Source organism: Oncorhynchus gorbuscha, linkage group LG23 (assembly GCF_021184085.1).
Source record: "Oncorhynchus gorbuscha isolate QuinsamMale2020 ecotype Even-year linkage group LG23, OgorEven_v1.0, whole genome shotgun sequence".
NCBI lineage: Eukaryota > Metazoa > Chordata > Actinopteri > Salmoniformes > Salmonidae > Oncorhynchus > Oncorhynchus gorbuscha.
The window spans coordinates 3892211-3908663 of record NC_060195.1 but is presented as its reverse complement, the minus strand read 5'-3'; the positions used below and the strand labels follow the sequence as shown (position 1 = coordinate 3908663).

At 45.3% G+C, this 16453-nt stretch overlaps 1 protein-coding gene across 1 annotated transcript in view; it reads right to left on the bottom strand.

Moving 5' to 3' along the window:
- Positions 1–16453, bottom strand: part of unc5a (unc-5 netrin receptor A) — a 610423-nt gene that overhangs the window by 172451 nt on the left and 421519 nt on the right. The window contains exon 7 of the mRNA XM_046325030.1: positions 15679–15843. Coding sequence (XP_046180986.1) covers positions 15679–15843 — 165 coding nt within the window. The remainder of the gene's footprint in view (positions 1–15678; positions 15844–16453) is intronic.

Sequence of the window (16453 nt, the reverse complement as noted above, 5' to 3'; positions counted from 1 at the left end):
TCAACCTCTCCCTGAATGAGTCTGTCATACCAAAATGTTTCAAGCAGACCACCATAGCCCCTGCGCTCAAGAACACGAAGGCAACCTGCCTAAATAACTACAGACCCGTAGCACTCACGTCCATAGCCATGAAGTGCTTTGAAAGGCTGGTAAATGGCTCACATCAACACTATTATCGCAGAAACCCTAGACCCACTCAAATTTGCATTCCGACCAAACAGATCCACAGATGATGCAATCTCTATTGCACTCCACACTGCCCTTTCCCACCTGGACTAAAGGAAAACATACGTGAGAATGCTATTAATTGACTACAGCTCAGTGTTCAACACCATAGTACCCTCAAAGCTCACCACTAAGCTAAGGATTCTGAGACTAAACACCTCCTTCTGCAACTGGATCCTGAACTTCCTGACAGGCCGCCCCCAGGTGGTAAGGGTAGATAGCAACACATCTGCCACGCTGATCCTCAACACTGGAGCCCCTCAGGGGTGCATGCTCAGTCCCCTCCTGTACTCCCTGTTCACCCACGACTGCATGGCCAGGCACGACTCCAACACCATCATTAAGTTTGCAGATGACACAACAGTGGTAGGCCTGATCACCAACGAGACAGCCTATAGGGAGACAGAGACCTTTAATTTTTATTTCACCTTTATTTAACCAGGTAGGCTAGTTGAGAACAAGTTCTCATTTACAACTGGGACCTGGCCAAGATAAAGCAAAGCAGTGCGACAGAAACAACAACACAGAGTTACACATGGAATAAACAAGCTTACAGTCAATAACACAATAACACAAGACCTGGCCAATTGGTGCCAGAATAACAACCTATCCCTCAAAGTAACCAGACTAAGGAGATGATTGTGGACTACAGGAAAAGGAGCACCGAGCACGTCCCCATTCTCATCAACGGGGCTGTAGTGGAGCAGGTTGAGAGTTTTAAGTTCCTTGGTGTCCACATCACAATCAAACTAACATGGTCCAAACATACTAAGACCGTCATTAAGAGGGCATGACAAAGCCTTTTCCCCCTGAGGACACTGAAAAGATTTGGCATGGGTCCTCAGATCCTCAAAAGGTTATACAGCTGCACCATCGAGAGCATGTTGAATGCTGCCTGGTATGGCAACTGCTCGGACTCCGACCGCAAGGCACTACAGAGGGTAATGCGTACGGCCCAGTACATTGCTGAGGCTAAGCTGCCTGCCATCCATGACCTCTATACCAGGCGGTGTCAGAGGAAGGCCTTAAAAATTGTCAAAGACCCCAGCCACCCCAGTCATAGACTGTTCTCTCTCTCTCCTACCGCATGGCAAGTGGTACCGGAGTGCCAAGTCTAGGACAAAAAGGCTTTTTACCCCTAAACCATAAGACTCCTGAAACAGATAATCAAATGGCTACCCAGACTATTGTATTGTGTTCCCTCTCCCAACCCCTCCTTTACGTTGCTGCTACTCTCTGTTTATCACATATGCACAGTCAACACAAATACACACAGAATTTTGCTTAAGAATGGAAGGTTGGAGATTGGCCGAACATTTCTAAAATCTGAATTATCTAAGAATGCTTTTCTTCAGATGAAGTTTAGAAGTTTTAGTGCACAGGGAATGATTAACAATAGCTTGCATCTCTTCAGATATGCAATTGAAAAACTGTTTTTGAAGACGGTCGTTGATTGGAAGGTGACGCATTGGATCGAGAAGGCAGGAAGAAGTCTTGAATTGTGATGTCACTTTCCTGAGAATGTCTGTGACAACCAGGGAAGATAACTCCTTAGTGCCTTTGCGTGGTCGGCTAGGCTACAGCTGAAGAGCTTTAGTAAAAATAGAGGCTGTCCCTCCTAGGGTACCTATCATCAGACTTCTCATCAGGTTGACTGATATCCCATCCTAGTTTGGTTCTTGTCTTTTCTCTGAAATATGCCGAAAAACTCGTCACATTTAGATGTGGAGCAAAGTTCAAAGTTCACATAGATTTGAGTTAGTTCACATAGGTATGAGGGGGGTTAGGATTTATCAGGCCATAAACGGTCGAGAACCGTTGATGGCGTCACCCCGCTCCTCCGTTCACCCCGCTCCTCCGTTCTCTCCACTGGCTTCCAGTTGAAGCTCGCATCCGCTACAAGACCATGGTGCTTGCCTACGGAGCTGTGAGGGGAACGGCACCTCAGTACCTCCAGGCTCTGATCAGGCCCTACACCCAAACAAGGGCACTGCGTTCATCCACCTCTGGCCTGCTCAATGGTGGAACAAACTCCCTCACGACGCCAGGACAGCGGAGTCAATCACCACCTTCCGGAGACACCTGAAACCCCACCTCTTTAAGGAATACCTAGGATAGGATAAGTATTCCCTCTCCCCCCCCCCCCTTTAAGATTTAGATGCACTATCGTAAAGTGACTGTTCCACTGGATGTCATAAGGTGAATGCACCAATTTGTAAGTCGCTCTGGATAAGAGCGTCTGCTAAATGACTTAAATGTAAATGTATGTAAATGAGAAGAGCGCTCTCAAATTATTCCGATTAATTGTGATGAAGTTAGAAAATTAGCCCGTCTGGCTTTTCTTACTACTTTGTTATATATACTAGTTCTCAAGGACAACAGACAATAGTTCAGATAACTCAACCCTCCTCTCCTCCCTTTCTGCATCCTTTGACTCTCTATGTCCCCTATCTTCCAGGCCGGCTCGGTCCTCCCCTCCCGCTCCGTGGCTTGACGACTCAATGCGAGCTCACAGAACAGGGCTCCGGAAGGCCGAGCGGAAATGGAGGAAAACTCGCCTCCCTGCGGACCTGGCATCCTTTCACTCCCTCCTCTCTACATTTTCCTCCTCTGTCTCTGCTGCTAAAGCCACTTTCTACCACTCTAAATTCCAAGCATCTGCCTCTAACCCTAGGAAGCTCTTTGCCACATTCTCCTCCCTCCTGAATCCTCCTCCCCCTCCCCCCTCCTCCCTCTCTGCAGATGACTTCGTCAACCATTTTGAAAAGAAGATCGATGACATCCGATCCTCGTTTGCTAAGTCAAACAACACCGCTGGTTCTGCTCACACTGCCCTACCCTGTGCTCTGACCTCTTTCTCCCCTCTCTCTCCAGATGAAATCTCGCGTCTTGTGACGGCCGGCCGCCCAACAACCTGCCCGCTCGACCCTATCCCCTCCTCTCTTCTCCAGACCATTTCCGGAGACCTTCTCCCTTACCTCACCTCGCTCATCAACTTATCCCTGACCGCTGGCTACGTCCCTTCCGTCTTCAAGAGAGCGAGAGTTGCACCCCTTCTGAAAAAACCTACACTCGATCCCTCCGATGTCAACAACTACAGACCAGTATCCCTTCTTTCTTTTCTCTCCAAAACTCTTGAACGTGCCGTCCTTGGTCAGCTCTCCCGCTATCTCTCTCAGAATGACCTTCTTGATCCAAATCAGTCAGGTTTCAAGAGTAGTCATTCAACTGAGACTGCTCTTCTCTGTATCACGGAGGCGCTCCGCACCGCTAAAGCTAACTCTCTCTCCTCTGCTCTCATCCTTCTAGACCTATCGGCTGCCTTCGATACTGTGAACCATCAGATCCTCCTCTCCACCCTCTCCGAGTTGGGCATCTCCGGCGCGGCCTACGCTTGGATTGCGTCCTACCTGACAGGTCACTCCTACCAGGTGGCGTGGTGAGAATCTGTCTCCTCACCACGCGCTCTCACCACTGGTGTCCCCCAGGGCTCTGTTCTAGGCCCTCTCCTATTCTCGCTATACACCAAGTCACTTGGCTCTGTCATAACCTCACATGGTCTCTCCTATCATTGCTATGCAGACGACACACAATTAATCTTCTCCTTTCCCCCTTCTGATGACCAGGTGGCGAATCGCATCTCTGCATGTCTGGCAGACATATCAGTGTGGATGACGGATCACCACCTCAAGCTGAACTTCGGCAAGACGGAGCTGCTCTTCCTCCCGGGGAAGGACTGCCCGTTCTATGATCTCGCCATCACGGTTGACAACTCCATTGTGTCCTCCTCCCAGAGCGCTAAGAACCTTGGCGTGATCCTGGACAACAAACTGTCGTTCTCAACTAACATCAAGGCGGTGGCCCGTTCCTGTAGGTTCATGCTCTACAACATCCGCAGAGTACGACCCTGCCTCACACAGGAAGCGGCGCAGGTCCTAATCCAGGCACTTGTCATCTCCCGTCTGGATTACTGCAACTCGCTGTTGGCTGGGCTCCCTGCCTGTGCCATTAAACCCCTACAACTCATCCAGAACGCCGCAGCCCGTCTAGTGTTCAACCTTCCCAAGTTCTCTCACGTCACCACGCTCCTCCGCTCTCTCCACTGGCTTCCAGTTGAAGCTCGCATCCGCTACAAGACCATGGTGCTTGCCTACGGAGCTGTGAGGGAACGGCACCTCAGTACCTCCAGGCTCTGATCAGGCCCTACACCCAAATAAGGGCACTGCGTTCATCCACCTCTGGCCTGCTCGCCTCCCTACCACTGAGGAAGTACAGTTCCCGCTCAGCTCAGTCAAAACTGTTCGCTGCTCTGGCTCCCCAATGGTGGAACAAACTCCCTCACGACGCCAGGACAGCGGAGTCAATCACCACCTTCCGGAGACACCTGAAACCCCACCTCTTTAAGGAATACCTAGGATAGGATAAAGTAATCCTTCTCACCCCCCTTAAAATATTTAGATGCACTATTGTAAAGTGGTTGTTCCACTGGATGTCATAAGGTGAATGCACCAATTTGTAAGTCTTTCTGGATAAGAGCGTCTGCTAAATGACTTAAATGTAAATGTAATGTAAATCAGTAAATAAAGTGAGGCAGTGTTATAGTCAGCTCTGGTGGCTGACATTTAAACAGTATAGATATATATATAGATAGATACTCAAAAGACCCAAAGTTGCCAGACACATTGCCCTTACAGCTGAAGAGCTTTAGTAAAAATAGAGGCGGTCCCCCCGCCCACCTTTTCCGAGAATGGACTCACATACCTACATGTGTATATATATCCTAGTGTTTTTACCAGTCTGAAGACTACAGTCTGAAGACAGCCATGTTTTGGTGAGAAACATCCAATCAACTTCGTGCTCAGTAATGAGGTCATTCCGGAGGAGGGTTTTTAATTGCTCTAAATTTTAAAAGCCAACGAGTGTGGGCCACTGGGTCATCTGCATCAAGGTAACCAATGACAACCAATGTATTGACATTCTCCACATGTTCAGTCTCCAATCTATCAGGATGGGAGGAGATTACATTTAGTATAAACTCACTAGAAGGTGGAGTTAAAGGAACACAACTTAGGTTACTCACAATAACCATAGTGCCATTTCTAAAGGAGATGAAACGGTTTCCTCTGTTGGTTATTCTGACAGGGAGGACTGGAACACTGCTAGACCCTGTCTGTCAGTCTCTAAAACAGTTTGATGTTGCTGGGACTGGAGCACTACCAGACCCTGTCTGTCAGTCTCTAAAATAGGTTGATGTTGCTGGGACTGGAGCCCTACCAGATCCTGTCTGTCAGTCTCTAAAACAGGTTGATGTTGCTGGGACTGGAGCCCTACCAGATCCTGTCTGTCAGTCTCTAAAACAGTTTGATGTTGCTGGGACTGGAGCACTACCAGATCCTGTCTGTCAGTCTCTAAAACAGTTTGATGTTGCTGGGAATGGAGCCCTACCAGATCCTGTCTGTCAGTCTCTAAAACAGTTTGATGTTGCTGGGACTGGAGCACTACCAGCCCCAGGAGGGACTTGAGATCGTGGAGACGGGCTCCTGGGTGACAGTGGACTTTGGTCGGCCCACAGATCATAGGCAGGCCACAATCTCTCACCATCGAGCTGCCCACAATGATGGTGGTGGTAGTGATGGAATCTGATGGGGAAGCGACTTGCTGAACTGCGGTGGCCGTGGGGGAGGGTGCCACTGGGTGGCCACCGGCTGATTATATACACCCAGGATACATGCTGACTCACGGGGCTGGTAGGTCCGTCTCAAGTGGGGAAAGGGGTTTGATAGCTGGATTGGATCTTCTTGGCTAGATGTAGGGTGGCCAGACTTCCACCCCGATCCCCTATGTCTTGCAAGCCTCCAGTCTCCTATGGGCCACAGAGTTGACCTTAACATCTGTCAGTTGGATTGGGACAGATCAACACCACTCGACTCATCAACAGCTTTGCTACAGGAGGCTATAGGAGATTCAGTTGCCTGGGTTACAGCAAGATTGGGGTACTTAGAACCTGTTTGGGATAGGGAGCAGCATTTTCACATTCGGATGAAAAGTGTGCCCAGAGTAAACTGCCTGCTACTCAGGCCCAGAAGCTAATTCACAGATTTGGATTTGGATAGACAACACTCGGACGTTTCTAAAACTGTTTGAATGATGTCTGTGAGTATAACAGAATAATTCATATGGCAGGCGAAAAACAACCAGGAAGTGGGAAATCTGAGGTTTGTAGTTTTACAACTCATTGCCTATTGAATACACAGTGTCTATGGGGTCATATTGCACTTCCCAAGGCTTCCACTCGATGTCAACAGTCTTTAGAACCTTGTTTGAGGATTCTACTGTGAATTGGGGGCTAATGAGAGCTGTTTCAACCAGATGTCTGGCAGAAGGCCATGAGCTGATCACGTGCGTGGCAGTGAGAGCGACCTGCGTTCCATCGCATTTCTACAGACAAAGGAATTCTCCAGTTGGAACATTATTGAACATTTATGTTAACAACATCCTAAAGATTGATTCTATACATCATTTGACATGTTTCTACGAACTGTAATATAACTTTCTGAACTTTCTCCTGGACTTGCCTGCGCCTCGTGAGTTTGGATTTGTTTACTAAACGCGCTAACAACAGGAGGTATTTGGACATAAATGATGGACTTTATTAAACAAAACAAACATTTATTGTGGAACTGGGATTCCTAGGAGTGCATTCTGATGAAGATCATCAAAGGGAGGCAAATATTTATAATGCTATTTCTGACTTTTATTGACACCACAACATGGTGGGTATCTGTATGACTTGTTTTTGTGTCTGAGCACCATACTCAGATTATTGCATGGTTTGCTTTTTCCGTAAAGCATTTTTTAAATCTGACACATTAAGGAGAAGTATATCTATAATTCTGTGCATAATACTTCTATCTTTTATGAAAGTTTATGATGAGGATTTCTGTAAATTGATGTGGCTCTCTGCAAATTCGCCGGATGTTTTTGAGGCACAACATTACTGAACATAATGCGCCAATGTAAACTGAGATTTTTGGATATAAATATGAACTTTATCAAACAAAACATACATGTATTGTGTAACGTAAAGTCCTATGATTGCCATCTGATGAAGATCATCAAAGGTTAGTGATATATTTTATCTCTATTTCTGCTTTTTGTGACTCCCCTCTTTGGCTGGAAAATGGCTGTATGTGTTTTTGTGACTAGGCTCTGACATAACATAATCATATGGTGTGGTTTCCCTGTGATTTTTTTAAAAAATTGGACACGATAGGTAATTAACAAGAAGTTAAGCTTTAATTTGGTGCATTGTACTTGTGAATATATGAAAGTGAAATATTAGTAGGAACCCCTAGCCCTAACAACCTTTAGATAGCAGGAACCCCTAGCCCTAACACGCTTTAGACAGCAGGAACCCCTAGCCCTAACACGCTTTAGACAGCAGGAACCCCTAGCCCTAACAAGCTTTAGACACCAGGAACCCCTAGCCCTAACAAGCTTTAGACAGCAGGAACCCCTAGCCCTAACAAGCTTTAGACAGCAGGAACCCCTAGCCCCAACAAGCTTTAGACAGCAGGAACCCCTAGCCCTAACAAGCTTTAGACAGCAGGAACCCCTAGCCCTAACAAGCTTTAGACAGCAGGAACCCCTAGCCCTAACAAGCTTTAGACAGCAGGATATCCTTTCCTCTGAGCCAAGCTAACAGCCAGAGGATCTGTTCCCCCTACGATGCTGGATGTTTGTGCATTTAGGGCAGACAAACCCTTGTTCATTTTCCAGTTCTATTGTATCTTCATTTTGTGATTGTCTGGAAATCATCTCACAACTGATTAATCAGATTATGATTGATGTTGTTGATATTAACTCACTGGCCCCGTATAGCTGCACTGTTGCTACGTTATCCATCCTCATTCAACCCTGTGTTAACCACCAATGTCAGCATCGGACAGATACATTCTATAATTGTTCCCCTTTCTGATTTCATAACAGGATGCTATCTCCTATTCAACCTCAGGAGGCTGAAGAAATTCGGCTTGTCACCAAAAGCACTCACAAACTTCTACAGATGCACAATCGAGAGCATCCTGGCGGGCTGTATCACCGCCTGGTACGGCAACTGCTCCGCCCTCAACCGTAAGGCTCTCCAGAGGGTAGTGAGGACTGCACAACGCATCACCGGGGGCAAACTACCTGCCCTCCAGGACACCTACACCACCCGTTGTTACAGGAAGGCCATAAAGATCATCAAGGACATCAACCACCCGAACCACTGCCTGTTCACCCCGCTATCATCCAGAAGGCGAGGTCAGTACAGGTGCATCAAAGCTGGGACCGAGAGACTGAAAAACAGCTTCTATCTCAAGGCCATCAGACTGTTAAATAGCCACCACTAACATTGAGTGGCTGCTGCCAACACACTGTCATTGACACTGACCCAACTCCAGCCATTTAATAATGGGAATTGATGGGAAATGATGTAAATATATCACTAGCCACTTTAAACAATGCTACCTTATATAATGTTACTTACCCTACATTATTCATCTCATATACATATGTATATACTGTACTCTACAACATCGACTGCATCCTTATGTAACACATGTATCACTAGCCACTTTAACTATGCCACTTTGTTTACTTTGTCTACATACTCATCTCATATGTATATACTGTACTCGATACCATCTACTGTATGCTGCTCTGTACCATCACTCATTCATATATCCTTATGTACATGTTCCTTATCCCCTTACACTGTGTATAAGACAGTAGTTTTGGAATTGTTAGTTAGATTACTTGTTGGTTATCACTGCATTGTCGGAACTAGAAGCACAAGCATTTCGCTACACTCGCATTAACATCTGCTAACCATGTGTATGTGACAAATAAAATTTGATTTGATTTGATTTGATCTCAGATGGCACCCTGTTCCCATGGCCTGTGGTCAGAGGTGTCTCAGATGGCACCCTATTCACATGGTGTCTCAGATGGCACCCTATTCCCATGGTGTCTCAGATGGCACCCCATTCCCATGGCCTGTGGTCAGAGGTGTCTCAGATGACACTCTGTTCCCTTGGTGTCTCAGATGGCACCCCATTCCCATGGTGTCTCAGATGACACCCTGTTCCCATGGTGTCTCAGATGACACTCTGTTCCCATGGTGACACTCTGTTCCCATGGTGTCTCAGATGACACTCTGTTCCCATGGTGTCTCAGATGACACTCTGTTCCCATGGTGTCTCAGATGACACTCTGTTCCCATGGTGTCTCAGATGACACTCCATCCCCATGGTGTCTCAGATGACACTCTGTTCCCATGGTGGCTCAGATGACACTCCATTCCCATGGTGTCTCAGATGACACTCCATCCCCATGGTGTCTCAGATGACACTCCATTCCCATGGTGTCTCAGATGACACTCTGTTCCCATGGTGTCTCAGATGACACTCCATCCCCATGGTGTCTCAGATGACACTCCATCCCCATGGTGTCTCAGATGACACTCCATTCCCATGGTGTCTCAGATGACACTCCATCCCCATGGTGTCTCAGATGACACTCCATTCCCATGGTGTCTCAGATGACACTCTGTTCCCATGGTGTCTCAGATGACACTCCATCCCCATGGTGTCTCAGATGACACTCCATCCCCATGGTGTCTCAGATGGCACTCTGTTCCCATGGTGTCTCAGATGACACTCCATTCCCATGGTGTCTCAGATGACACTCCGTTCCCATGGTGTCTCAGATGACACTCTGTTCCCATGGTGTCTCAGATGACACTCTGTTCCCATGGTGACACTCCGTACCCATGGTGTCTCAGATGACACTCTGTTCCCACGGTGTCTCAGATGACACTCCATTCCCATGGTGTCTCAGATGACACTCTGTTCCCATGGTGACACTCTGTTCCCATGGTGTCTCAGATGGCACTCCATCCCCATGGTGTCTCAGATGACACTCCATTCCCATGGTGTCTCAGATGACACTCTGTTCCCATGGTGTCTCAGATGACACTCTGTTCCCATGGTGACACTCAGTTCCCATGGTGTCTCAGATGGCACTCTGTTCCCATGGTGTCTCAGATGACACTCTGTTCCCATGGTGTCTCAGATGGCACTCTGTTCCCATGGTGACACTCCGTTCCCATGGTGTCTCAGATGACACTCTGTTCCCATGGTGTCTCAGATGGCACTCTGTTCCCATGGTGACACTCCGTTCCCATGGTGTCTCAGATGGCACTCTGTTCCCATGGTGTCTCAGATGACACTCTGTTCCCATGGTGTCTCAGATGACACTCTGTTCCCATGGTGACACTCTGTTCCCATGGTGACACTCCGTTCCCATGGTGTCTCAGATGACACTCTGTTCCCATGGTGTCTCTCCCATGGCCTGTGGTCAAAGGTACACAATAAAAAAACTCCTATGGAGTCAAATGTAACACGAATTGGGAAGTGGATATGGTCCGACCGCCATTTTGTGTTAAAACCACTGTGGTCATGGTGTTAATATTTTTGCAGTTAAAACTCTAATTGCCATTCTACTCTTTTCAGAGTAGTTATTTTTCCATCAACACCATTGCCATTGTACCCTTTTCTGTGTTTTTCTAAATTAACAAACAACTATAGCATAGTACGTTTCTCTTTCAGTTGACTCTCTTTGAGTCATAAGGGTGTAGAGACTTATTTAAATATTTCTGAAAGTGTCACATTCGGATGGTTTGCAATGTGACATCCAATGTCTGTTGGAAGTCAACTTGCAGGAAGATATCAGTCATAACTTGAATTTATAATGCCTGTCAGCGAAGGGAAGAAAACCCAGTAGCTCAAATCTACCAACACCATGTCAACTGGTATAACTATCTCACTAATGGTTGCTATAAATCCAACCACTTACAGATTGTATTTAAAAAAAAGAAGTAATGTTTCTTATATTTGCGTAGCGTAAGATCAAAAACAATCAATGTAAAATTGGAAAATAAAAGATATTGAAACAAACTATTTTAATTATGAACCTACAACAGAGCATCCTGGGAAATATGACAATGTGATCCATCCAACATCGGTGGATAACTCCATGGATGTAACTCCCTGTCACTTGTTACTCTTAACGGAGTTAAAAGTACTCTGTCCGAATCAACTCCAGTTATCAGCACTATCGCCATGGAACATATCACTCTGTTGAGTGTTAAGATAACTCCCAGTAGAGTCCATTTAACCCAAAATGTTTTAACACTGTGATTTAAGCTATCCTTGATTGACAGTGTAGTGCACTAAGTAGGGAATAAGGTGTTATTCGGTATTCAGACTCGAATGGAAATAATAACAGTCCCTGCTTTTATCTGTGTTAAACACTGGGGTTCTGTAACAGTCTCTGTTTGATCTGTGTTAAACACTGGGGTTCTATAACAGTCCCTGTTTGATCTGTGTTAAACACTGGGGTTCTATAACAGTCCCTGTTTGATCTGTGTTAAACACTGGGGTTCTATAACAGTCCCTGTTTGATCTGTGTTAAACACTGGGGTTCTATAACAGTCCCTGTTTGATCTGTGTTAAACACTGGGGTTCTATAACAGTCCCTGTTTGATCTGTGTTAAACACTGGGGTTCTATAACAGTCCCTGTTTGATCTGTGTTAAACACTGGGGTTCTATAACAGTCCCTGTTTGATCTGTGTTAAACACTGGGGTTCTATAACAGTCCCTGTTTGATCTGTGTTAAACACTGGGGTTCTATAACAGTCCCTGTTTGATCTGTATTAAACACTGGGGTTCTATAACAGTCCCTGTTTGATCTGTGTTAAACACTGGGGTTCTATAACAGTCCCTGTTTGATCTGTGTTAAACACTGGGGTTCTATAACAGTCCCTGTTTGATCTGTGTTAAACACTGGGGTTCTATAACAGTCCCTGTTTGATCTGTGTTAAACACTGGGGTTCTATAACAGTCCCTGTTTGATCTGTGTTAAACACTGGGGTTCTATAACAGTCCCTGTTTGATCTGTGTTAAACACTGGGGTTCTATAACAGTCCCTGTTTGATCTGTGTTAAACACTGGGGTTCTATAACAGTCCCTGTTTGATCTGTGTTAAACACTGGGGTTCTACAACAGTCCCTGTTTGATCTGTGTTAAACACTGGGGTTCTATAACAGTCCCTGTTTGATCTGCAGTAAACATGGGTGTTTTATCCCTTTTCAAGTCAATCTGCCTTTCAGCCCATGGCTGACTGTGTGCAGCCCTTGACTACAAGCCACTGATGCAGACCTTTGTAAAAAGTCTAATAAATCCATGCAATGTAGCCGACCACTTCACAATAAATCCATTATTTATTTTAGACAGGTCTAAAGAAACATGATATTAAGAAAAGGCATTTGGAAATTGCTCCCAAGGATGAACCAGACTTGTAGAGGTCTGCAATTTCTTTCTGAAGTATTGGCTGATTTCTTTTGATTTTCCCATGATGTCAAACAAAGACTGAGTTTGAAGGTAGGCCTTGAAATACATCCACAGGTACACCTCCAATTGACTCAAATAGTGTCAATTAGGCTATCAGAAGCTTCTAAAGCCATGACATCATTTTCTGGAATTTTCCAAGCTGTTTAAAGGCACAGTCATCTTAGTGTATGTGAACTTCTGACCCACTGGAATTGTGATACAGTGAATCCCCGACAAAAAAAGTTGGGGATTCAAGTCAAATAATCTGTCTGCAAACAATTGTTGGCAACATTATTTGTGTCATGCACAAAGTAGATGTCCTAACCGACTTGCCAAAACTACAGTTTGTTAACAAGAAATATATGTAGTGGTTGAAAACGAGTTTTAATGACTCCAACCTAAGTGTATGTAGACTTCAAATGTAGGAACTATTATAAGCTTAATTTAGAGTTATTTATGTGACTTTAGTTGTTCTACAAATGTTGGGCTATATGTTTTGATTTTGAATACATTATAAGGCTGCATGATGAGACTAATGATGATTTGAAAAAAGTCTCATGAAAGGCATGAGCTCTGCTTTGTTTATTTTTTTTTTACTGTGCACAGGCTGCACACACTTCATCAGTCTCTCATTCACAATTTGACAAGTACTTGATAATGCCTCGCATTTCCCGGGCAGCATCCTTTTGTGTGGCCAAAAATGCCCCTAAAAAATCCAGGCCTTTTGCAGCCAATGGGCATTGTGACCTTGGACTGAATATAATATTCATTCTCTTCTTCCCGGCTTAGTGAAGCACCTCTCATCACATATCTCTCTCTGATATCTCAATTCTTATTAGCCAATGCCCTTCACAGGTCCTTCTCACAGACGACACGTGAAGACAGACACGTCGCAACTACACATATTGAAGATATTGGAAGAACTGTTCACATTTACTTTTCGTCAGCCAAGAAGATGAGTAGACCTAACGACCAGCAAAAGCACTAGCCTTTCTACTGTCATTCTACTGTCATTCTACTGTCATTCTACTGTCATTCTACTGTCATTCTACTGTCATTCTACTGTCATTCTACTGTCATTCTACTGTCATTCTACTATCCCCCATAAGTACAAAAGCACTAGCCTCTGTCATTCTACTGTCATTCTACTGTCATTCTACTGTCATTCTACTGTCATTCTACTGTCATTCTACTGTCATTCTACTGTCATTCTACTATCCCCCATAAGTACAAAAGCACTAGCCTCTGTCATTCTACTGTCATTCTACTGTCATTCTACTGTCATTCTACTGTCATTCTACTGTCATTCTACTGTCATTCTACTGTCATTCTACTGTCATTCTACTATCCCCCATAAGTACAAAAGCACTAGCCTATGTCATTCTACTATCCCCCATAAGTACAAAAGCACTAGCCTATGTCATTCTACTATCCCCCATAAGTACAAAAGCACTAGCCTATGTCATTCTACTATCCCCCATAAGTACAAAAGCACTAGCCTATGTCATTCTACTATCCACCCTATGTCATTCTAATCCCCCACAAAAAAGCACTAGCCTATGTCATTCTACTATCCCCCATAAGTACAAAAGCACTAGCCTATGTCATTCTACTATCCCCCATAAGTACAAAAGCACTAGCCTATGTCATTCTACTATCCCCCATAAGTACAAAAGCACTAGCCTATGTCATTCTACTATCCCCCATAAGTACAAAAGCACTAGCCTATGTCATTCTACTATCCCCCATAAGTACAAAAGCACTAGCCTATGTCATTCTACTATCCCCCATAAGTACAAAAGCACTAGCCTATGTCATTCTACTATCCCCCATAAGTACAAAAGCACTAGCCTATGTCATTCTACTATCCCCCATAAGTACAAAAGCACTAGCCTATGTCATTCTACTATCCCCCATAAGTACAAAAGCACTAGCCTATGTCATTCTACTATCCCCCATAAGTACAAAAGCACTAGCCTATGTCATTCTACTATCCCCCATAAGTACAAAAGTCGACCTATTCTGTTCTGTGCGATAAACAAATATTCCAAACATAGTCTGGGACAGTTGTGGGATGCGTTAGATCCGTAAAATTAATACAACCACTAGAATAAAAAAAACTGTTTTACGCAATGTGGCTGACGGAACAGATCAGGACGTTTAGCTTAAAATGCTGATAAACTATCAGGCTATTTGTTCACAAATACAAGCGCAACAATGTGCACACTGCAGTAGGCTACAATCAATTATCAAGTAAGAAAAACACCATTCTCAAAAGTGACAGCAAATGCGATTATACATGTAATGATTGATTTATAAAGGTGCATTTTAATGATGAAAATGAACTTCCTCTAGCTGGAAACTCCCACGCTGCTTATGGTAATGGCAGTTAGGCTCTACACACATACACAGCTCTCCATTGTAAAGCGACTTAATGGTGCTTCATTTGAAGAACTAAACGATCACATGGAATTTGACTGCCATCATGACTCATGACTGCCGGTGTGGTGGTAACACGCTCACGGTAACAGGCCCTAGTCATAACTAAACACTAGAGGAGTTAACTGTACTTAACGACTCAAGGGAGCATCAAACATCAGGCATGGCTGTTCTACAATGTAACATCACGCACGCACGCGCACGCACACGCGCACAGTCCACTCCCGCACAGACCAATTAGACCAATCACAACCTCCATCTACTGAACACAGGGACAGGCACAGGGTCACACACGCGCACACACACACACACACACACACACACACACACACACACACACACACACACACACACACACACACACACACACACACACACACACACACACACACACACACACACACACACACACACACACACACACACACACACACACACAGAGAGAGAGAGGGAGAAGGAGACATCTACTTGCAACATGTGTGTGTGTGAGTCAGGAGAGACATGATCAGAGTGCGTCAGAGTCAGTGAGTCGTGCGTGAGTGCGTGTGTCTATATTCAGGAAATATGTTTAATACTCACTCTGTAGACACTGTTGGCTGGTACAGTTGAGTGACTGGAGGTCGATGCCCTGGCAGTCTTTGCCCCCGGTGCCAGGCGAGGGCTGGGTACACTCTCTACTGCGCCACATGGAACAGTCCACTCCGCACTCAGACCAATTAGACCAATCACTCCAACCTCCATCTACTGAACACAGGGACAGGCACAGGGTCAGAGAGAGATACCACACACACACACACACACACACACACACACACACACACACACACACACACACACACACACACACACACACACACACACACACACACACACACACACACACACACACACACACACACACAGACTAGAGTCAGAGAGACAGAGATCAGAGTCAGAGAGACAGAGATCAGAGTCAGAGAGACAGAGATCAGAGAGTCAGAGAGACAGAGATCAGAGAGTCAGAGAGTCAGAGATCAGAGTCAGAGATCAGAGACAGAGATCAGAGTCAGAGAGACATAGATCAGAGTCAGAGAGACAGAGATCAGAGTCAGAGATCAGAGTCAGAGATCAGAGACAGAGATCAGAGTCAGAGAGACAGAGAGTCAGAGATCAGAGTCAGAGATCAGAGTCAGAGATCAGAGTCAGAGAGTCAGAGTCAGAGATCAGAGTCAGAGATCAGAGTCAGAGATCAGAGTCAGAGAGTCAGAGATCAGAGTCAGAGAGACAGAGTCAGAGAGACAGAGTCAGAGAGACAGAGTCAGAGATCAGAGTTAGAGAGTCAGAGATCAGAGTCAGAGATCAGAGTCAGAGATCA